Raw genomic sequence first — 22,227 nt, forward strand, 5'->3', positions numbered from 1 at the left:
TGCTCATAATGTAAAAACTGCACATAATGTAATAAGTACATTATTATTGTATGAAAATGTTCATAATGTTATAACTTTCTCAAAACGTAATAAAATCTTGAGCTCATAATGTAATAATTTTTACATTATGAGAAATTTATTACATTATAAACTCACCAAAAACATGTCATATTTTCATAATTGTAATAGCTTTTAAAACATAAAAAATTTTATTCCCTTACAGTACATTTTTAAAAATCTAAATCCAGTCTTAAACTACCTGTAAAATGCAGAAATGCAACACACATAGTCAAGTCACCTTTATTTATATAGCAATTTTTACAATGCAGATTGTGTCAAAGCAGCTTTACAGTGATAACTGGTAAATAATTTGGCTGCACAGCAGCTCTTAAAGAAAATGGTGTCAGTATCCATCTTAAGTAAATTCAGTATTGATTCATTCTGTTGTAAAATCAATAATTAGTTAATTTATCTATATATCAGCACTGGAGAAAACAATGATGTCATCGTCCAGCTCAGTTCAGTTCTCATACAAGGGTGTCAATGCAGGCAGATCAAAAACATTGTTGAATGTCAAATGTCAAGTGTCCCCAACTAAGCAAGCCAAAGGCGACAGCGGCAAGGAACCCAAACTTCAACAGGTGACATCAGGTGACAAACAGGTGATAAAAATGGAGAAAAAAAACCTTTGGAGAAACCAGGCTTAGTCGGGGGGCCAGTTCTCCTCTGGCCATCAGCGAACAGTGTGTGATTATGATTCAGGCAGCGTTACAGGTCATAAGTCCGATTGGGATTGCAACAGTCAAATTATTTATTCCAGTTCCATCTAGTTGTTCCACATTTGTAATTGAGAGCATATGTCTTAGTTTAGATATATTTTTAAGATGGAAGAATGCAGTTTTACAAATGCTAGAAATGTGGCTTTCAAATGAAAGACTGACACACATACACACACACTCCTCATTTTTACAACATTTTTACACAGTGTTGGTATTTAACACTGTTTGACATTTAACAGTATGTATACCATATGTATACAAGAAGTATAAGTAAAAGTATAAGTAGTAGTAATGGTAGTAGTAGTAGTTATAATAATAGTAGTAGTAGTAGTAATAGTAATCTGGTGGATTTTGTAGGCGAGTTAAATCTGGATTTTTAAAATTTACTGTAAAGGAATACCAATGCTTTATGTTTAATAAATATATGAGAATAAAAATAGTAATTGCATTAATATTTAAAAATACTGTAAGAGAATACTATGCTTTTATGTTTTAAAAGCTATTACAATTATGAAAATAGGACATGTTTTTGGTGAGTTCATAATGTGATCAAGATTTTATTATGTTTTGAGAAAATTATTACATTATGAACATTGTATTACAATAATAATGCTTATTACATTATGTACAGGTTTTACATTATGTGCAGTTACTACATTATGAGTTGCTACAAGGGGCAATAAGAAATGTTTAGCCACACCTGCCTTCCTTTTTCGCAAGCACAGTCTGGACATTGTTGTGCATTCTGTTAGTCAGTTATAAGCCCTTCCTTATCTCAGTGCAAGGACAACAAAATATTAAAAACATAATGGCATTTGGACGCACTGTCCTCACAACATGGATTTTATTCCAGTACTTTGGTGAGTAATTCCATCACCCTTTTCAGTCATTACATATTGAAATGAAATAGGTTTATTATTAGTTTATAGAAAATTTAGTTTTTAATTTGTTTTTAAAAGAAATCTCTTATGCTCACCAAGGCTGCATTTATTTGATCAAAAATACAGTAAGAACTGTAATATTGTGAAATATTACAATTTAAAAATAACTTTTCCATTTCAGTTTTATATATATATTTATTGTTGGGATGGCTAAGCTGAATTTTCAGTATCATTGCTCCAGTCTTCAGAGTCACATGATCCTTCAGAAATCATTCTAATATGCTGAATTGCTGCTCAAGAAACATTTATTATTATTATTATCAATGTTGAAAAGAGTTGTGCTGCATTTTTTTTTCTTTCATGAATAGAATTGAAAAAAAAAACAGCATTTATTTGATATAGATATATTTTGTGACATTATTAATGTCTTGTTACTTGTGATGAATAAAAGTATTAATTTCTTAAAAAAAAAAAAATCTTACTGACCAAAAACTTTTGTAGTGTATGTTGTCCTATTTTTAATTTCATTATGAAGTTATGATTAAAAAGTATTAAGGTTTGTCAAGGCACAGAGCATAACCTCCAGACATTTCCTTTGTCCAGATGTAGTGAGGTCATGGCAGGCAGTTGTGGTAAAGCCCGCGGTGTTTGTACGGTCGGGTTCATCGGCTGAGCTGACCTGCACATATAATACACACGTCTCAGAGGGCTTCACCCTGGAATGGCGTTACGCTTCTCCGGGAACTCCTGCTGTCCAAGCCAAGAGGGTGAGAATTGCAATATTCCAATTTAGTTAGAATAAACCAGCAGTCTGTTGATCTCAATGTAATTTTTGACACAGCTGCTGTACTACAATGGGAGGGTGTTCTGGGTGAACTCTTGGGATGGAAGGATGGCTCTCGTGCAGAACCCTCCAGTGTCAGGAGTCGCTTCCATCAGGATTGTCAGTGCCCAAACATCTGATGCTGGGCTGTATATTTGCGAGGTCACCAACCCAAACGACTGGTCCGGCAGCGGACAAGGTCTAATCAATCTCACTGTGCTAGGTAAAATGGCCTATATCGTGGGTTTTCAAATGTTTTGATGCCACCGACCCCCAAATATATTCCCCAAATATATATCCATTTTCCTGTGTAAAGACACAAAATGTATAAAATACAATCAGGAAAAGTTTTTTTTTTTTTTTTTTTTTTTTTTTTTAATGATTATTAATATTTATTAAACTATGTACTTTGTTTCTATTAAATTGAAATGGTATTTTTTTCTCTGTCATTAGAGTACTTATAAATTTAAAATCTGAAGCGCAAGTGTTATTTTAGTATTATTTTTATACTATTATTTATTAATATTTTGAATTAGCCTTTATTTTTATATTTTAATATTAGTTTAATTTTTTGTTGTGCTTGTGTCATTTTTATTATTTTTTTTAATATATATATATATTTCTATTTCAGTTTTATTTTTTAGTACTTCAACTTCATTCAGTTAATTGCCAAGGCAACATTTGAACTTTTTGTTTTAAGATTTAAATTTTATTTTCAGCTTTATTACAATTAACAAATCATTTTTAACAGCTTTATTTTTACTGAGAGAAACATACTGTATTACAATAAATAAATGTGACTAATCTTATTACTATTTTTATCTTTAGTATTCATAATACACCAGTAATAATGTTAATGTGGTACATTTGAACTAATTTTACCTGATAATATTTATTTATTTACTACATTTCACAACTTTTCTCTAAGCTTTTCTGCAAACCTCCTAGCATTCTTTTGCCTGATGACTGAACTACTGATTATCCACTCATGGATGGTGCTGTATGTATGTTCATATGTTGTTCTCTCCATCATCAGTTCCTCCATCCGTGCCAGTTTGTCAGCTGCAGGGAAACACTTACGTGGGAAATTATATCACTCTGATTTGTCAGTCCTCTCAGGGTCTCCCCACACCCATCTATTCATGGCACAGAGAGCAGAATGTAGCTGCTCTGCCAGCAGACAGTTTCATTGAAGGTACCTGCTGCAATAACACTGCAGCCCAGCACTCTCTAACTACATGATTCCACCACCTGAAAATAGACCTTATGTAGCCCTGCCCCTTTTCAGCACTGCACTCATTGTGTTCTATCCCTTTGTGTTTCCACAGCATGAAGGTACGATATTAGATTTATAAATGAACCGCTAGATTTAAAATTTTCCCGGGTTACTGACATTTGTTATGATGTTGTTATTCTAACGTTAGAGGAACATCAAAATAACATTTTTTTAACATTATTCTAATGTTCCTCTAAGGTTATTTTTAACATTCCTCTATAACGTTTCCCTAACGTTATTTTAACATTCCTATCACGTTATTCTAACATTCCCCTAACATTACTTTAATGTTCCTATAACATTGTTCTAATGTTTTCCTAACATTATTCTAACATTCCTCTAACATTCCCCTAACATTATTCTAACATTCCTATAATGTTATTCTAACGTTATATTAACATTCCTCTAACCTTCCCCTGACGTTATCTTAACGTTCCTATCACGTTATTCTAACATTATTTTAACATTCGTATAACGTTATTCTAACGTTTCCCTAACGTTATTTGAACGTTCTTCTCATGTTATTCTAACATTCCCCTAACATTAACATTCCTCTAATGTTCCCGACGTTATTTTAACATTCCTATCACGTTATTCTAACATTATTTTAACGTTCGTATAACGTTATTCTAACGTTTCCCTAACGTTATTTGAACGTTCTTCTCATGTTATTCTAATGTTTCCCTAACATTACTTTAACGTTCCTATAACATTATTCTAATGTTTTCCTAACATTATTCTAACATTCCTCTAACTTTCTCCTAACATTATTCTAACATTCCTATAATTTTATTCTAACGTTATATTAAAATTTCTCTAACGTTCCCCTGACATTATTTTTACATTCCTATCACGTTATTCTAACATTATTTTAACGTTCGTATAACGTCATTCTAACGTATATTACCTATAACGTTATTCTAATGTTTTCCTAACATTATTCTAACATTCCTCTAACATTATTTTAACGTTCCTATCACATTATTTTAACAATTGTATAACGTTATTCTAACGTTTCCCTAACATTATTTGAATGTTCTTCTCACGTTATTCTAACATTCTCCTAACATTATTTTAACGTTTCCCTAATGTTAATTTAATGTCCCTTTAACGTTATTCTAACGTTTTCCTAACATTCCTCTAACATTATTTTAACGTTCCTATCACGTTATTTTAACATTTGTATAACGTTATTCTAATGTTTCCCTAACATTATTTGAATGTTCTTCTCACATTATTCTAACGTTTCCCTAATGTTAATTTAACGTCCCTTTAACATTATTTTAACGTTTTCCTAACATTATTCTAATTTTCCTAATAATGTTATTCTAATGTTATTTTAACGTTCCTTCAACATTATTCTAACTTTAAAATAACGTTAGGGGAACGCTAGATGAATGTTAAAATAACGTTGGGGTGCGTTAAAATAATTTTATAGGAACGTTAAAATAACATTTAATGTTATTCTAACGTTCCCCTAATGTTATTTGAACGTTCCTATCATTTTCCCCTAACGTTACTTTAACGTTCCTCTCACATTATTCTAACGTTCCCCTAACATTATTCTTACGTCCCCCAACATTATTCTTACGTCCCCCCAATGTTATTTTAACGTTCCTATAAAGTTATTCTAACGTTCGCCTAACAATATTTTAACATTCCTTTAACGTTATTCTAATGTTAAGGGAATGTTAGAGGAACGTAAAATTAAGTTACGGGGACGATTAAAAATGCTAAACAAAATTCTGCAGCTCCTATTAATGTTCCTAAAAATGAGTAAAGATAGAGTGTAGTCAGGCAAATATTGTTTACAAATCCAATACACAACATTTTACAGAAATGATAAAAAATATTTAAAATATATATTAAAGTAATATCACAAGTGCCATCATTACTATGTATAATATTCAGCAGCTATTATTCTTAATCTATACACTGATGGTAGCATAAATATCAGACATGTAATTTATTGCTCAGGGTAATATCAATCCTGTGTTCATCATACTTGTATAGGTACCTACACTGTTAAATAGTTTAGAAAGATTGTAATGTTTTGAATACAAAGCACAATTTCTGTTAATAAGACATTTCCAATTAAACACTGTTAATCTGTCATTTTTATATCAAAGGGGATATTGGGGTGCTCTATTTAAGTATGATTCACCCCCACACACTGTCTTTGCATAGGGCCCAAGATTCGGTGCTACAAGCCTGTTGGCGCATAAGGTCGCCATATGTCATCGGCCACCCTTCTCTCTAGTTATTGTATCAATTGTTTAAAATGATCACTAAAACTCATGTCTCATTTGTGCTTCAGATCAGCGCACCGGCTCTCTGATATTGCGCAACCTGTCTGAAGCCTTTGCAAGTACCTACACATGTAAAGCGTCTAATGAACTCGGTCAGGCAGTGTGCAGCATAACCCTCAGAATGACCTGTGAGTAACACACACACACAATGCTCTGACATCACTGAATACTAAGATAATTTGACATGCCGCTCTATTCTTAGATGAGGGAAGAAGCGCAGCTGCAATTGGTGGAGTGTTGATGGGAGTCTTCTTTGTTCTTCTGCTGATTGGTGTGACATTTTCCTATGTCACCTGGAACACGAAGAAGCACATCCAGAAAATATATGCAAATGAGCTTAGGTGTGTATTTAAACTTTTGCAAACTAGATGTGATGTTCAAGCAAGATTTTTTCATTCATCGTTTTCTCTTCAAAAGTCAGGTGAATAACAATTCAGCACCTCATCAGCAGAGTGGAGGGAAAGTACTTCCCATTCAGTTGGATACTGAAGACCAATCAGACTTGAAAGTGTCTCACTTCAGTCCACTTGTTTAGTCTCCTCAGACACTCCATTTGCATCCGTCTGCTTGTTTAACTTCAAAGTCAACAATAAAAACTTTTTTTAAACTTAAGCATACTTCGGTACTTCTTTTTTATATTCAATACTACCTTAAAGGATTAGTTCACTTTAAAATAAAATTTTCCTGATAATTTACTCACCCCCATGTCATCCAAGATGTCCATGTCCTTCTTTCTTCAGTCGAAAAGAAATTAAGGTTTTTGATGAAAACATTCCAGGATTATTCTCCTTATAATGGACTTCAATGCGCTCCAAATGGTTGAAGGTCAAAATTACAGTTTCAGTGCAGCTTCAAAGGGCTTTAAATGATACCAGACGAGGAATAAGGTTCTTATCTAGCGAAACAATCGGTCATTTTTAAAAAAAATGTAAACGTATATGCTTTATATAAACAAATTATCCTTGCAAGTGGTTCCACCAAAGCCGCACTTTCATATTCTTCAAAAAGCTTATGCTGTATGTCCTATGTTCACACAGCTAATATAACCCTCAAATGGATCTTTACCAAGTTCGTCATGCATACTGCATGTATGCGTCGGATCATGTGAGTATAGTATTTATTTGGATGTTTACATTTGATTCTGAATGAGTTTGAGGCTATGCTTCGTGGCTAAAGCTAACATTACACACCGTTGGAGAGATTTATAAAGAATGAAGTTGTGTTTATGAGTTATACAGACTGCAAGTGTTTAAAAATGAAAATAGCGACGGCTCTCTTGTCTCCATAAATACAGTAAGAAACGATGGTAACTTTAACTACATTTAACAGTACATTAACAACATGCTAACGAAACATTTAGAAAGACAATTCACAAATGTCACTAAAAATATCATGTTATCATGGATCATGTCAGTTATTATTGCTCCATCTGCCATTTTTCGCTATTGTTCTTGCTTGCTTACCTAGTCTGATGATTCAGCTGTGCACAGATCCAGACGTTAATACTGGCTGCCCTTGTCTAATGCCTTGAACATGGGCTGGCAAATGCAAATATTGGGGTCATACATATTAATGATCCCGACTGTTACGTAACAGTTGGTGTTATGTTGAGATTCGCCTGTTCTTCGGAGGTCTTTTAAACAAATGAGATTTATATAAGAAGGAGGAAACAATGGAGTTTGAGACTCACTGTTTGTCATTTCCATGTACTGAACTCTTGATATTCAACTATGCCAAGGTAAATTCAATTTTTGATTCTAGGGCACCTTTAATCATGAGTTAAAGATATTATAACCTTTTATAATATAGATATAAACAGCATTTTAACTCTTATCTAATATGAGAGCATTATAAACTCATGTTGAAAGTTTAATTGATTTTTTTTTTTTTTTTTAAATAATTTCACAGGGAACATAAGACAGTTTGATAGAAATCACACCATTCATTTTAAAAATAACATGAGGATCAGATTTATATACTCTGTAATGAGGACACACAGTATAAAGACACTTGAATTGTGATTTGATCTTCTGTGCTTTGAAAATGATCTCACAAAGAAAGCTGTCTGAGATAAAATATGGTTGAATATTGTATTAATCTGATATCCACATGTATATAAATTGACAGACTGACATAATGTATTAGTCTTTATCACAATTATATGATTTCAACTAAACTAGTGTTTCATTAACTTTTGCAAATGCCTTAAGCTTTGACGTTGTGCCCAGTGTTTTCTCTTCAAATACCTTGTAACCTGCCAGACTTTTTACCCAAAACAAACTAAATTTCCCAGTTTGTTATTATAATAAACACTATAATCTGGATTTACTAATTCATGTGTTTAAGGCATAAACTTTCAGAACACTCTCCATAAAATTCAGTTGAGAGCTCATAATCAAAATCAGCAGATTCTGGAGTGTACAAGAACATCATGATTCAGTGAGCAAACTTCTTGCAATGATCATCCTCATCACTTCATTTGTACCTAAACAAAAGAAAAAACTGTTAAATGACATGTCATGAAAATAATACTGCATTCCACCTAAACCCACATAGAACAATTATATTAAAATTATAATTCTTATTATTTCAAAATTTGAAAAAAAAAAAAAAAAAAAAAGATTTATATGTATTAATATGCAATATAATACAATATAATTACACTGTAAAAAGGGCATCTTAACATAAAGTCTAACCAAGTTACTTTTTTTTTTTTTTTTTTTTTTTTAATAAAAAGTCATTACCCTCCAATATCTGATGTACTCTAATGTCTCTGACGTACTGCTGCACTGCATAGTCCTTTAGGTAACCATAACCTCCATGTATCTGTAAGGCCTGGTTACATATCTGAAAGAGATGATCACATTTACATATTTATATTACAACATCACTCAGGTGATGGAGCAATGTGTACATATACACTTACTGAAAAACATTCATCTGTCACGAAGAGCTTAGCCATCGAGCAGAGCGAGACTGCGTCCGGTCGCCCCTCCTGCAGAGCCAACGCCGCCTGACGCACCAGCAGCCGAGAGGCGACCAGCTTAGTGGCCATCTCAGCCAACTTAAACTGCAGGAACTGAACACAGACAACAATTACACCTTCATATTTTGACTGAGACCTATTAGAAAGATCAGTGCTAGACAATTCAGCTGGTACCTGGCTGTTCGATAGTGTTTCTCCAAACTGTTTACGCACACACATGTGATCTCGAGCCAGAAGCACAGATGCATGAGCTGCTCCAAGAGAGCAAGAAGCTGTGGGTACAAGAGCACTTGCATTAAACAGTCACAAAAAAGGCTTAAAATAAATAGGATATCAAAAAGGTTTCAAATCAATGTTATGAAACAATTCACCAATATTAATTCTGCCTCCATTTAGGCCTTTCATGGCAATGCTGAAGCCCTCGCCTTCTGCTCCAAGCCGATTGGTCACTGGGACAGCACAGTCCTCAAATATAACGGCTCGGGTTGGCTGTGAATTCCAACCTACCTGCAGAATGTTAGTGGACAGTTTATAAATAACTCAATTGTGCCACCTGCTGGACAAACTTTAACACTCTTTTGAAAGTCTCTTGATCTAAATTAAGCGTTTAGACCAGGGGTGTCTGAAACTCTGCAGTCTGGACAGCCCGGTTTAGACTGAAAACGTCCATTACCTTCTTCTCTTTTTTGCCAAAGCTGAGTCCAGGGGTTCCTTTTTCAACCACCAGGCAGGAGATCCCCTTAGGTCCCTTCCCACCTGTCCTGCACATGACCACATAAACATCTGTGTCTCCACCTCCACTGATGAACGCCTGATTAAAAACATGGAAAACTGTTGGGAAGCTGCACGGAGACCTTTGTCAATGTCTCAGTCATCTCTACATGTACCTTGGAGCCGTTCAGAACATAATGATCTCCTTGGAGCTTTGCACTGGTTATAAGTGAAGCAGCATCACTCCCGCTACCTGGGGTTAAGGAATAAAAAAATATGTATATTAAAAATATGACATCAATGTCTTAAATATCTAGGGCATTAAGTGTAAAATGACATTTCTAAATGTTTCTTTAACAACATAAACATTCATTCATATGTGCACTGAAAATATCCCAGTGTAATTTTAGCATTATTTCTATACACACAAAAACTAATAAAAATATAAATAAAACAGTAACATAAGCATATAACATAATTACTAAAACTTAAACTAAAATAAAAATGAAAAAATAAAATAAAATTTTATATATATATATATATATATTTTTTTTTTCATTTTTTATTTTAGTTTTAGTAATTTAGTACTGTTATTGTATATTATATATATAAAAAATATAGTGGACAAATTTTAATAATATTTGAATAAAAGTCAATTTTTCCTAGGCTGTACATCACTTTTGGCTACTGCTGTGTGTATATATAATATATACATATATATTTATTTGCATTTTCAATTAGCATTTATTTTTATATTTTCATATTAATTTTAGTTTAAGTTTAAGTAATTTTGTGCTTTTGTCATTTTTTATTATTATTATTATTTTAAATTTATCTTTAGTTTTAGTCATTTTAGTACATCAACTTAATTTCAGTTAGCTGCAAAGGCAACTTTTCATCTGATATTTATATTTTATTTTATTTTATTTTGAATCAAGTCATTTTAGTTAAAGGGTTAGTTCACCCAAAAATGAAAATAATGTCATTAATTACTCACCCTCATGTCGTTCCACACCTGTAAGACCTTCATTCATCTTCGGAACACAAATTAAGATATTTTTGATAAAAACTTTGTCAGTTTGATACACGCAGTGTTTTGAAATCGTCCATCACTAGATATTGTTGAATAAAGTCATTATTTTGTTTTTTTGGCGCACAAAAGGTATTCTTGTCGCTTCATAACATTAAGGTTGAACCACTGTAGTCACATTAACTGTTTTAAATATGCCTTTAGTAGCTTTCTGGGCATCTGAAAGTGTTAATTGTCTTGCTGGCAATGCAGACCTCACCGAGCCATCGGATTTTATCAAAAATATCTTAATTTGTGTTCCAAAGATGAACGAAGGTGTGGAACGACATGAGGGTGAGTAATAAATGACTGAATTTTAATTTTTGGGTGAACTAACCCTTTAAGGATAACACTGATATAGCCCACAAAGGAATACAGAAAAACATTACCAGGTTCTGTGAGACAGTATGATGCAAATTTCTGCATAGAGCAGAGATCAGGACAGTATTTCTCCCTCTGCTCCTCGTTTCCAAATGTGTCTATCATCCAGGCGCACATGCTGACAACACAACCCATAAACACTATGTGAAGCCCAATGAACCACAAACAAGAAGGAAAACAATATGCAAGCACATTTGCGACTTTATGTGAAAATAGATTTAGTCCTACATTATGTATAATTACAATGCAGCAATAAGTACTTTAGAAGTAAGCGAGTAGAGACATTTATAGGGAATGGGTGGCAGGAGAGACTGACTTGTGAATACTGATATAAGCGGTAGTGCTGACACAGCCTGTGGATAAAGCCTCAAATATGATAGAGGTGTCCAGACGAGAGAGTCCAGAGCCCCCAACATCAGGGTTCACATAAATCCCACCAAATCCTAGCTGGGCGGCTTTCCTCATGGCCTCCACAGGGAACATTTCCTAAGTGAAAATGTTAATTATGCTTGAATGTACAGTACTCAACTCTGGTAAATGTTTCAGCATGCTATATAAACAATAACTACTACTGTCAGATCTACAGGCTACCTTTTGGTCCCATTCTGCCATATGTGGTGCCATCTCGTTGGCAGCAAAGTCAAATGCCACCTTCTGAAACTCTTTCTGTTCATCTGTGAGACCTATAGAGGCTGTGGAAATAATGCAGTGTGTATTAGAACATGTGTAATTGGTAATTGTGTAGTTTATGTACTGTATGTATCAGCACCAAAATAACGCCATACAACAAGGATCAAAGGAAACACACCCCCAAATATGATTGGTTGAGCTCATCAAAAGAAAAGCAAACCAACGACGATATAAGAAAGATAAATTTGCATCTATATGCAATTACAATTTTATAATATATCTTAATATAATAACATTTGGTTGTACATTTTACTGTACAATTTCAGTACTGTCAATGCTGAAACACCAGGAACGATGAAGCATTATATTGACTCAACAAGCCAGCACAACTAAGTTTACTAAACAACATGGTAAATTAAAATGACATTTTAATGCATAATTTTTAACAGTAAAATTAACCCCCTTTTCACCAAAGTGACCAAACTTTCAATCTGTGACAGGGACGGACTCCATTTCAACAGAAATTAGGCCATTGACAGATGTTCAAAATCATAAATTTGCACCAAATTTGACATATAATCAAAAATGTGATTAAATTGATTAAAATCTACATCAGTTCTATACTAGCTCAATTTATTTCAAACATACATCCTAAATGACTGACTCTTTATGTGGTTGTCTCTCTCTACTTGTGTGGTTATTATTATTATTATCACGGTCTTTAAATAATTTGACTTACGATCGATGCACGCTGATATTCCTCGTCTTTGTACACGGTTAAATATTAAACTGCGACTTCTACCAATGCTATATGTGCCCAATCGGACACCTCTTACGAGTGCCCTAGTCGCCGCCATGTTGGATCAGTGACGCGTTCAATCACCGCGCGATTATGGGTAATGAAGTTCTAAACAGACTGGACTTGTAGTTCCGCTTCAACAAATATCTTCATATGAATCATGTATGCGCAGCATTAACGCAGTTTTATTTTTATTTTTTAGCACATGGAGTTATTAGATTTTAGTTTCAAGCAGTTAAATAGTTATTAATAATCTCTTTTTTTATACCCCACATTTGTGGCTGGGTTTAAATAAAAGCAGACTAAATCCAGTTGTGATTCTCCAGACCGCATGCGATCTCCCAAGGCGCTGTTTAATCACGAGTGCTTGCTTGTATTTCCTCGCATTGCCAGTGTGAAACATGCCACCCAAGAAAACAACACGAAGCAGCGCCAAATCTAATAAACATAGTAAGTAATCTGCTTAATGTAAGGGTTGCATCGTTTCATAGTTTTATGCGCGATAAGTCATCACTTTAAATAATTAATTGCTTCTTGTTTTAGCTGATGCAGACGCCCAACACAATAAGGAGTCTGATGATGCTGCACAACTCAAAAGTGGCAAAAGAAAAAGGTCAGCAGCAGTAAAAAATGATGTGGAGAAAAATAAAAATGATGACACATGCAAAGCATCCTACAGCCACTGGCTGATGAAGTCTGAACCTGAGAGTCGGATTGAAAATGGAGTGGACGTGAAGGTAAATCATCATTATTATTATTATTTGCAAGAGCTTAACTCCAGCAATAACAATACAACATTACAGAGCATTACAAAAATGTGATTTTTCCTTTGGTAAATCAAAATTATGACATTAAAAAGTCAATTATGACATAACATCTCGACTTTTTAACTTATTATTACTTAGTATCTCATAATTTCGACTTTCTATCAAGATTATGATTTAGTACCTCATGTTTTTGACGTTTTATGGCATAATTATGACATCTCATTACGACTTAGTAGTATCATTTAGACTTTTTATGCCATAATTATTAGGGGTTTAACTAATAATCAACTAATAATCAATCATGTTATGATTCTCACAATATGATCTGACAATACAGTACTTTATACAATACAATACTATCCACCATACAGATTGTTGCATTTTTGTATTGCAGTGTATTATGACATAATATATTGTTACACTGCCAATAATTATAACTTTTTATGTATCTCAAAATATCGACTTTTTAATCTCATAGTTATGACTTGGTATATCATAATTTCAATAATTATGACCTCATATTTTTGGCTAAAGTCATAATTATAACTTTGTCATAATTTCATAATTACATGAAGAGGATATTTTTAAAGCTTTTTTATTGGAAAAGATGTTAAAGGGTTAGTTCACCCAAAAATTAAAATTCAGTCATTAATTACTCACCCTCATGTCGTTCCACACCTTCATTCATCTTCAGAACACAAATTAAGATATTTTTGATAAAATCCGATGGATCAGTGAGGTCTGCATTGACAGCAAGACAATTAACACTTTCAGATGCCCAGAAAGCTACTAAATACATATTTAAAACAGTCCATGTGACTACAGTGGTTCAACCTTAATGTTATGAAGCGACAAGAATACTTTTTGTGCGCCAAAAAAAAAAAAAAAAACTGCCAAAGTCATGTGATTTCAGTAAACCAGGCTTCGTTACGTCATATGTGTTTTGAAATTTCAATGGTTCACCACTGGGGGGGCGTGACTTTGTCAGTTTGATACACGCTTCGAACCACTGATTCGAAACAAAAGATCTGTAAAGCTTCGAAGCTTCATGAAGCAGTGTTTTGAAATCGCCCATCACTAGATATTGTTGAATAAAGTCGCTATTCGTTTTTTTTGGCGCACAAAAAGTATTCTCATCACTTCATAACATTAAGGTTGAACCACTGTAGTCACATGAACTGTTTTAAATATATCTTTAGTAGCTTTCTGGGCATCTGAAAGTGTTAATTATCTTGCTGGAGATGCAGGCCTTACTGAGCCATCGGATTTTATCAAAAATATCTTAATTTGTGTTCTGAAGATAAACGAAGGTCTTAAGGGTGTGGAACGACATGAGGATGAGTAATTAATGACTGAATTTTCATTTTTTTTCATTTTCAATTTTTTTCATTTTTTACCCTTTAATAGGTGAAGGTAAACCTAATTAAACAACTCAAATGTGAAGTTATGCTATAACATAACATAATATCTTGTCAACTCCAACTACAGTTTGGAATTGAGGACTTAAAAGCCCTTCCCAATCAAACAGGATGCTGGGATGGAGTGAGGAATTATCAGGTAGACTGTGATTAATAACATAATAATGTTTATCAAGAAGCATATGCAGAACAATCACTTAAGTTGAAGACTTTCCCCTCAGGCACGTAATTTCATGAGAGATATGAAGGTGGGCCAGCAGGCTTTCTTTTACCACAGTAACTGCAAAGAGCCAGGTATTGCTGGCCTCATGAAGGTGAGGAGTCTCTCCAATGGAAGCTTAATATTTTTACCATAGAGTGAGAATCATTTTATGAGTTATTTTTCACAGATCGTAAAGGAGGCCTATGTGGACCATACGCAATTTGACAAGAAAGATGCTCATTATGACCCCTCCAGCAAAGCAGACAACCCTAAATGGAGTATGGTGTGTCTTTACACAGACCACAAAAAGACATAATATTTCTATTTTTGATATCAAAACTGACCACAGATTAACTCTGTATAGGTGGATGTTCAGTTTGAAAGGATGGCCAAGCGTTTCATCTCTTTGGCTGAGCTGAAGAAATATCACTTGCAGCACAAAGCTAAGGGCGGCCCCCTGAAAGATATGGCCCTCTTCACCAGGGCCAGACTATCAGTTCAGCCCCTCACTGCAGGTTACTCATATTTATTATTACACACCAAACCAGCTCATCTATTGTTATGCATAAGTGAAATACAGTATATTCTCATTTTCATCTCGTGTAGTATTGTTTAAAATGTCATTATAAATGAAAAATATATTTAATCCTAACAGTTAAAAAATAACAATAATCTAAAATACAACTTATATTAAATCCACATTATTAAAAAATTAAAATTATTTCCAGCTGTTGAGTACGGAAGAGGATTAGGGCCAAGCAATAATAAAAAAATAAAACCATCTCGAGATTAAAGTTGTTAAATTTCGAGAAAAAACTCGTTAAATTTCGAGAAAAAAGACGAAATAAAATGTTGAGAATAAACTCGTTAAATTACGAGAAAAAAGTTGTTAAATTACGAAAACAAATTTGTTAAATTTCGAGAAAAAAGTCGAGATAAAATGTTGAGAATAAACTCGTTAAATTACGAGAAAAAAGTAGTTAAATTACGAAAACAAATTCGTTAAATTTCGAGAAAAAAGTCGAGATAAAATGTTGAGAATAAAGTCATTAAATTATGAGAATAAAGTCATTAAATTATGAGAAAAAAGTAGTTAAATTTTGAGAACAAATTCGTAATTTAACGAATTTGTTCTCGTAATTTAACGACTTTTCCCATAATTTAATGACTTTATTCTCAACATTTTATCTCGACTTTTTTCTCGAAATTTAACGACATTTTTCTCATTATTTAACGAATTTGTTCTCGAAATTTAACAAGTTTTTTCTCGTAATTTAACGAGTTTATTCTCAACATTTTATCTCGACTTTTCTCGAAATTTAATTTTTTTCTCGTAATTTAACGAGTTTATTCTCAACATTTTATCTCGACTTTTTTCTCGAAATTTAATGAATTTGTTCTCGTAATTTAACGACTTTTTTCTCATAATTTAATGACTTTATTCTCAACATTTTATCTCGACTTTTTTCTCGAAATTTAACGACATTTTTCTCATAATTTAACGAATTTGTTCTCGAAATTTAACGAGTTTTTTCTCGTAATTTAACGAGTTTATTCTCAATTTTATCTCAACTTTTTTCTCGAAATTTAATGAATTTGTTCTCGTAATTTAACGACTTTTTTCTCATAATTTAATGACTTTATTCTCAAGATTTTATCTCGACTTTTTTCTCGAAATTTAACGACATTTTTCTCATAATTTAACGAATTTGTTCTCGAAATTTAACGAGTTTTTTCTCGTAATTTAACGAGTTTATTCTCAACATTTTATCTCGAAATTTTTCTCATAATTTAATGACTTTATTCTCAACATTTTATCTCGACTTTTTTCTCGAAATGTAACGACATTTTTCTCATAATCTAACGATTTTGTTCTCGAAATTTAACGAGTTTTTTCTCTAAATTTAACAACTTTAATCTCGAGATGGTTTTATTTTTTTATTATTGCTTGGCTCTAATCCTCTTCCGTAGTTGAGCTATATGGATTTGTGGAAAGTAGCTTTCATATAATTGTTAGCTCATAATTTATATGTAATTTTGCCTTATTTTCAGAGGAATTTGACTTTGTCCTGAGTTTGGAGAATGAAGATCCAATATGAAGATCATCATGAAAGTCTGTTTCATCCAGTCTTATGATTCTCTCACTTCTTTAAAACTTTAAAGTTTTATAGTCAGTTATTTCTTTATGTAACCTATTTCAATGTGACCAAATGAGTAAATAATAAACCATTCCAAGTATTTTGTTAATAAAATATTTGTTCTTTTGTCTCCTACAGAACAATTAATAATAGATTTAGTTACAGTTTTGAGTGGTTGGTTATGACAGGTTATTTTAATAATAAAAAAAAAAAAAAAGGAAGTCACCTTGGATGCAGAGGTTAGTAAATTTTATTACAATAGGGCTGATTAAATGAGCCTTTTGCAGAAGTTTTATTTACGGTTAATAGTCATACCTCATCACCTGAACAGCTAATATGCTTTTAAACAAATATTTAGTATAATACAATGACATACACGTGTAATAATGGAAAATTCACCTTAAAAATGCGTAGCAAACAATCACAAAAAGGACTTTCTCTATTACTGCATTTGAATGCAATGTCGAGAATACTGGAACCTCGTGCTGCCGTGATGATGATTGATTCATTTTAATAGGAAATAAACACTTAAGATCACGGATCAAAAAAAATCTCAACAATAAAAATATTCATGAAAAAGACAAAAGGTGTTGCCTTGCATAAGTTAGTAGTTGACAAGACGTTCCCTTGTTGCACATTTCTATGGAGGCCTTCATTTGTAAAACCCTAAATGACAGAATAATACTGTGCAGAGCTCTAGATGAAGCGCTAGATTTGCAACAAAAGATCACAGTAAATCTCATTTTGGGCTCATTAAACAGGACAAAGTATAGAAGCTAGATTCAGACTCTTCAGTGCACTAGACTTAAGCAAAATTTGAGCATAACAAGAGGAATGTATTGAGGCTGAAAACACATGAAAAGATCATTTCTGGCATTTCAAAACTATTGGTCACTATTGTGTAACAAAAATGTACGCAGTATTGGAAATCGAAATAAAAAAATATTTTGTAATCTATACACATTTAAGTAGTTAAACTGCCTTTTACAAGCTTAATTCTTATTTTTGATCTCATGAAGCCATGATTCTCATATTTCAACAAATGTCACCCGTCACATTGATCCCTTCAAGACTTATAAAACATTATTTTGACGTAACAAGGTTCGTTTGAATTGTTGAGGGAACGTACAGCGTCTTGTGTTTAGTTATTCTCCTCTTTGGCTTGTGCTGATGCAGATTCAGAGTTCGATCCCTCGAACCTTTGGGCGGCAATGGTGGCCTGTTGGGACATACTTCTTCTCACAATGTCTCCTTTCCTCCAGAGTGTGATCTCCTGTTGGGAATGAACAGGAATGTGATCATATTTTACTCATCCTTCAGGACGGATGGAAGAAATGTGTAATATGTTACATTATGTGGAACCCCGGACCTGTTGTTTGAAGTATCGTCGCTCTTCTTCATCTATAAGGACTAGGTTCAGGTAGTAGCGCACAGAGAACTTCTTGTTGATGTCCCTCATGGTGGGAGTTAACTCATATCCAGCGAGAAATAAGCGGATGGGGATCGACTCGCCTGGAAAGAATAAGGGAGTAAAGCCTTAGTGTATATGAAAGTAATACATTTGATAAAAGTGTTCGAATAGAAGACACAAAAGATGATTGTATGTTATCATAATACAGATCAAAACTTCAGCTTTACCTCTCACAGGTGCCCCATCCATGATCTCATATTTGGCGATGGTGTCATTTTCATGGTACACACTGGGTCCTGTTCCAGTTGTTTCCCGTTTTATTATATCGATTTCCATGTGCTTAATCTTTATCCTCACAAGAAGGAAATAAATCTTCCCTACGATAACATCCCTCAGGTGGTACCTAAACGGGACAGATTTGGAACATGGAACTGGAACATTCCTTCATATTCAGTGAAGAAAGACTTTTCTAATTATTTCTGTACATATTCATTAAATAAAAGACAAACTAATATATTTTGAATAAAAAACAGCCCCTTTTAGGACATTTTTTTTTTTTTTTTTGCATTGTGACAAGAACATATTAAGCTTCATTTTAACCCTATTGTGCTGTTCAGTCATTTTTGACCGAAAAATTTTACGTTTGGTTTTTACTTCAATGGAATAGTACTAAACTTGGTAAAGGTTTTGGCACTTGCTATGTAAACACACACACACACACACACACACACACACACACACACACACACACACACACACACACTTCAAGGACATGATTTGAAAAAATAGATGTATTGTTCGCGGTCAAAATAGAGTACCTCAGGGATGACGTGTTTTTGTAGGCCAACCCGGAAGTTAGCGGTGCACTGGTTCCCTCGATCGAAAACCTATGCATTTTTCCCATAGACTTTTGGAAAATCACAAAAAATAAGCTCTGTGTTTAACAAAGGGTTATGACACTTACACGTTTTGTCTGTCACGATAATCTTTACAAGTTAACACAACATTTATACATTTTGAAGCCTAAATAAAGTCGTAAAATATAAAAAGCTAACAGTAGGCTATAAACGGACTACAGCACACCATGGTCGCGGATCAACGTCGCCACCACCAAGCGTCCTCAAACTTTATTTAAAAACATACTCACTGATTATGATCTGCGCTGTGAATGAATACTTATCCACTTTTTCATGAGAAATGCTGTTCAAATGTCCTGTTTGTCATGATGACATCCAAAGGAAGTAGTCCCTTTTAGCAACTTGTTCGCAACCGCCATTTTTAAGACACAATAAAGGTTTAAAAAAATAAAAAATCACAAGCGGTTTATAACTGGTGTGTTTTATGTCATAGATAAAAACCTGAAAATATTTAGAGGCTTTGTTAACCACAGATCTTATTTCAGGCGATTTAGCAAAACCCCATTCAAAAAACCCATAGACTTTAGAGCGATGGAACCGGAAGTCTTAAATGCTAACTCACTTCCGGGTTTTGCATACAAAACACGTCATCCCTGAGGTACTCTATTGACCGCATTGGAAATGAATGGGAGATGAATTTCATCTAGTGGAAGCATTTGGTACTGCGCCCAAACAAAATCTTACTGATGGCTCATTTTTTGAGATATAAACCTCAAATTTGGAACACAACTTGTTAAGATTTATGGCTTTGATTTTATCATGGTTTTAGAACAAAATATGTTATGGAAAATATATATTTCACATTAAATTTAAAAATAGTATTTTTGTGCATTTATCATCATAAACTTCTATAACTTTTTTTTTTTAAATTTCACTTTTTTTTTTTAAACTTTTTTTCACTTCAGCAATAATAATCCAAGTATCTTTAAAAAGGGACCAAACTTAAAGCATTCAAGATTTAGATTTTCTGGTCTATGCTCAAAAAAGTGATTAACAGGTAATAAATGGATCGTAACTATTCCATAAATATAATTTAGTACCATAAAATTCCATAAAATATTAAATAAAAAACATTATTGAACTCACCAATAGTACATTCATTTAATTGAAATAATAATAAAAAATCATTCATTTTTGACCACCATGCAAGCAGAACCAGAGGGTTAATTGCTAGACAAAATATAATATAGATGACGCTCATATATTATTATTTTACAAAATACAATAATAAAAATATAATTCTATTGTAAATTGTACCATAATTCTATAATAAAATGTGCTAAATATTATATAAAGCACATTGTGCAAGCTTCATTTTCAATGTTTATATATATATATATATATATATATATATATATATATATATATATATCATAATTATCTATCTATCTATCTGTAATATATATATATATATATATATATATATATATATACATACTGTATATATATTATATTTTTAGGGGTTAGTTATATGAATCAGTGAAATTCACCAAAGCATGGATGGCATGGATTCTTACTTGGATTTGTTGTATTCAAACTCAATATGGAGACAATCTTCAATTCCAACTTCCATCTTGATGGAGGAGTTGAGCTCTGGGTATGTGCACAGCGTCTGCACTACAATATCCATCTCTTTACTGATATCATTGAGTCTTCTGCTGATTGTCGCTCTCAGAAAGTATCTAAACAGAACCAAGAAATTCAAGTATATTCTGTTCCTCCAAACAGGACACTATGCTTTACACACACATACACATGTACATATACCATTCATATTGTGTATGGTAATATATTCCATAATGTTTTGTGTTTACTGTCATGATCACAATATGAATCACCAAAGGGTTTCTGATAGATCAGTAACTTTAGTAAGGAAGCAATTGATAGATTTACCTTAGTTTGACATTCTGGCCAGTGTAAGATTCATAGGGCTTTTCCACATGGGTGAACTCAAAGTCAAAGGTCTGAGACTGTGAAAGCTCACCAGGTCGTGCAAGATCCTTCACCAATGACACAAACTCATGGTGGTTCCCTCTGTCATAGTACAGCTCTGTGAATCACAGGACATGTTGACACATATACATAACACTAGGACTGTTTCTAAACGTCCATTCACAAACCGAAAAAACTCACCAATCTGCCCGACAAACTCGATTTTGATCCCATAGTGCTCCAGCCTCTTTCCAGGAATTTTGAGAGTCACATTAACTTTCCCACTTACAGTTTCACCGTCATAGAAAAGGAAATATTTGTCCTTTTTCCCATCTTCAGTCTTGTGCTCAGCTTTCTTCCTGGTCTCGGCGTCATTCAGCACGATGTCGATCTCAGCGGTCTGTCCGAAGCCGAAGAAGCTCATGTCTGATGGACGAGTGTCAGGTAGGCGCGTTTGCTGTCACTGCTGTGCGATCATAGATCACCTGATTGACAGCTGCTGCTGCTGCGCTCAGCTACAGGTGGCTGTGCGATTCTCTATCGCTCCGATACCTTTTACCAAGTGGCCTTCAAAAACAAGTGCATACGCTATTTGACTGTTTAATTTTCGCGATTAAATCCAAATATCAATATACTGAGCTCAAAATCAGACGCATATTTTCGCCTGGTTTAATTATAATAGCTCAATTTACAGCAGGACAGCAGTCAGGAAGGATATTTGGCCATAAAATAACTCCCGCACTTCCTGGATCTTCCTCTAGGTGTATTTTCAAAATAAAAGTTTGGGTTTATTTCATA

The 22,227-nt window shown here is 33.4% G+C and overlaps 4 protein-coding genes across 4 annotated transcripts; 2 read left to right on the forward strand and 2 right to left on the reverse strand.

Annotated features, from left to right (window-relative positions):
* The first annotated feature begins 1,422 nt into the window (after nt 1–1,422).
* Nucleotides 1,423–6,768, forward strand: LOC125249265 (V-set and immunoglobulin domain-containing protein 2-like). Its single transcript, XM_048161524.1, has 7 exons — nt 1,423–1,639; nt 2,264–2,427; nt 2,502–2,706; nt 3,520–3,678; nt 6,077–6,196; nt 6,271–6,409; nt 6,486–6,768. The coding sequence occupies exons 1-7, from the start codon at nt 1,588–1,590 to the stop codon at nt 6,601–6,603; spliced, it is 957 nt and encodes a 318-aa protein (XP_048017481.1). The 5' UTR covers nt 1,423–1,587; the 3' UTR covers nt 6,604–6,768.
* Nucleotides 6,769–7,990: 1,222 nt separating this feature from the next.
* On the reverse strand, nt 7,991–12,742 carry acad8 (acyl-CoA dehydrogenase family, member 8). Its single transcript, XM_048160100.1, has 11 exons — nt 12,585–12,742; nt 11,807–11,907; nt 11,532–11,701; nt 11,224–11,333; nt 9,942–10,018; nt 9,728–9,865; nt 9,426–9,561; nt 9,229–9,326; nt 8,995–9,147; nt 8,813–8,915; nt 7,991–8,553 (listed from the first exon to the last, which is right to left on the reverse strand). Exons 1-11 carry the CDS (start codon nt 12,700–12,702, stop codon nt 8,498–8,500), a joined length of 1,260 nt encoding a protein of 419 aa, XP_048016057.1. The 5' UTR covers nt 12,703–12,742; the 3' UTR covers nt 7,991–8,497.
* Nucleotides 12,743–12,888: 146 nt separating this feature from the next.
* thyn1 (thymocyte nuclear protein 1) lies at nt 12,889–17,295 on the forward strand. Its single transcript, XM_048160104.1, has 7 exons — nt 12,889–13,094; nt 13,188–13,381; nt 14,900–14,968; nt 15,051–15,143; nt 15,219–15,314; nt 15,396–15,546; nt 17,084–17,295. The coding sequence occupies exons 1-7, from the start codon at nt 13,046–13,048 to the stop codon at nt 17,128–17,130; spliced, it is 699 nt and encodes a 232-aa protein (XP_048016061.1). The 5' UTR covers nt 12,889–13,045; the 3' UTR covers nt 17,131–17,295.
* Nucleotides 17,296–17,401: 106 nt separating this feature from the next.
* Nucleotides 17,402–22,202, reverse strand: vps26b (VPS26, retromer complex component B). The gene is made up of 6 exons (XM_048160101.1): nt 21,631–22,202; nt 21,391–21,547; nt 21,015–21,179; nt 18,808–18,983; nt 18,539–18,681; nt 17,402–18,442 (listed from the first exon to the last, which is right to left on the reverse strand). Exons 1-6 carry the CDS (start codon nt 21,851–21,853, stop codon nt 18,311–18,313), a joined length of 996 nt encoding a protein of 331 aa, XP_048016058.1. The 5' UTR covers nt 21,854–22,202; the 3' UTR covers nt 17,402–18,310.
* Nucleotides 22,203–22,227: the final 25 nt, after the last annotated feature.

This window comes from Megalobrama amblycephala, linkage group LG16, assembly GCF_018812025.1.
Source record: "Megalobrama amblycephala isolate DHTTF-2021 linkage group LG16, ASM1881202v1, whole genome shotgun sequence".
NCBI lineage: Eukaryota > Metazoa > Chordata > Actinopteri > Cypriniformes > Xenocyprididae > Megalobrama > Megalobrama amblycephala.

Bases quoted from the DNA above. Each gene is read 5' to 3' on its own strand.
- LOC125249265 (XM_048161524.1), top strand. From the start codon at position 1,588: ATGGCATTTGGACGCACTGTCCTCACAACATGGATTTTATTCCAGTAC. The intron at 1,640-2,263 runs GTGAGTAATTCC...TCCTTTGTCCAG, and splicing joins GATTTTATTCCAGTACTTTG to ATGTAGTGAGGTCATGGCAG. The intron at 2,428-2,501 runs GTGAGAATTGCA...TTTTTGACACAG, and splicing joins CTGCTGTCCAAGCCAAGAGG to CTGCTGTACTACAATGGGAG.
- vps26b (XM_048160101.1), bottom strand. From the start codon at position 21,853: ATGAGCTTCTTCGGCTTCGGACAGACCGCTGAGATCGACATCGTGCTG. The intron at 21,180-21,390 runs GTAAATCTATCA...GGTTCTGTTTAG, and splicing joins GGCCAGAATGTCAAACTAAG to ATACTTTCTGAGAGCGACAA. The intron at 18,682-18,807 runs GTAAAGCTGAAG...TATTCTTTCCAG, and splicing joins GGATGGGGCACCTGTGAGAG to GCGAGTCGATCCCCATCCGC.
- thyn1 (XM_048160104.1), top strand. From the start codon at position 13,046: ATGCCACCCAAGAAAACAACACGAAGCAGCGCCAAATCTAATAAACAT. The intron at 14,969-15,050 runs GTAGACTGTGAT...CTTTCCCCTCAG, and splicing joins ATGGAGTGAGGAATTATCAG to GCACGTAATTTCATGAGAGA. The intron at 15,547-17,083 runs GTTACTCATATT...CCTTATTTTCAG, and splicing joins AGTTCAGCCCCTCACTGCAG to AGGAATTTGACTTTGTCCTG.
- acad8 (XM_048160100.1), bottom strand. From the start codon at position 12,702: ATGGCGGCGACTAGGGCACTCGTAAGAGGTGTCCGATTGGGCACATAT. The intron at 11,908-12,584 runs GTAAGTCAAATT...TTATTTCCACAG, and splicing joins AATATCAGCGTGCATCGATC to CCTCTATAGGTCTCACAGAT. The intron at 10,019-11,223 runs GTAATGTTTTTC...CCTTAACCCCAG, and splicing joins ATACTGTCTCACAGAACCTG to GTAGCGGGAGTGATGCTGCT.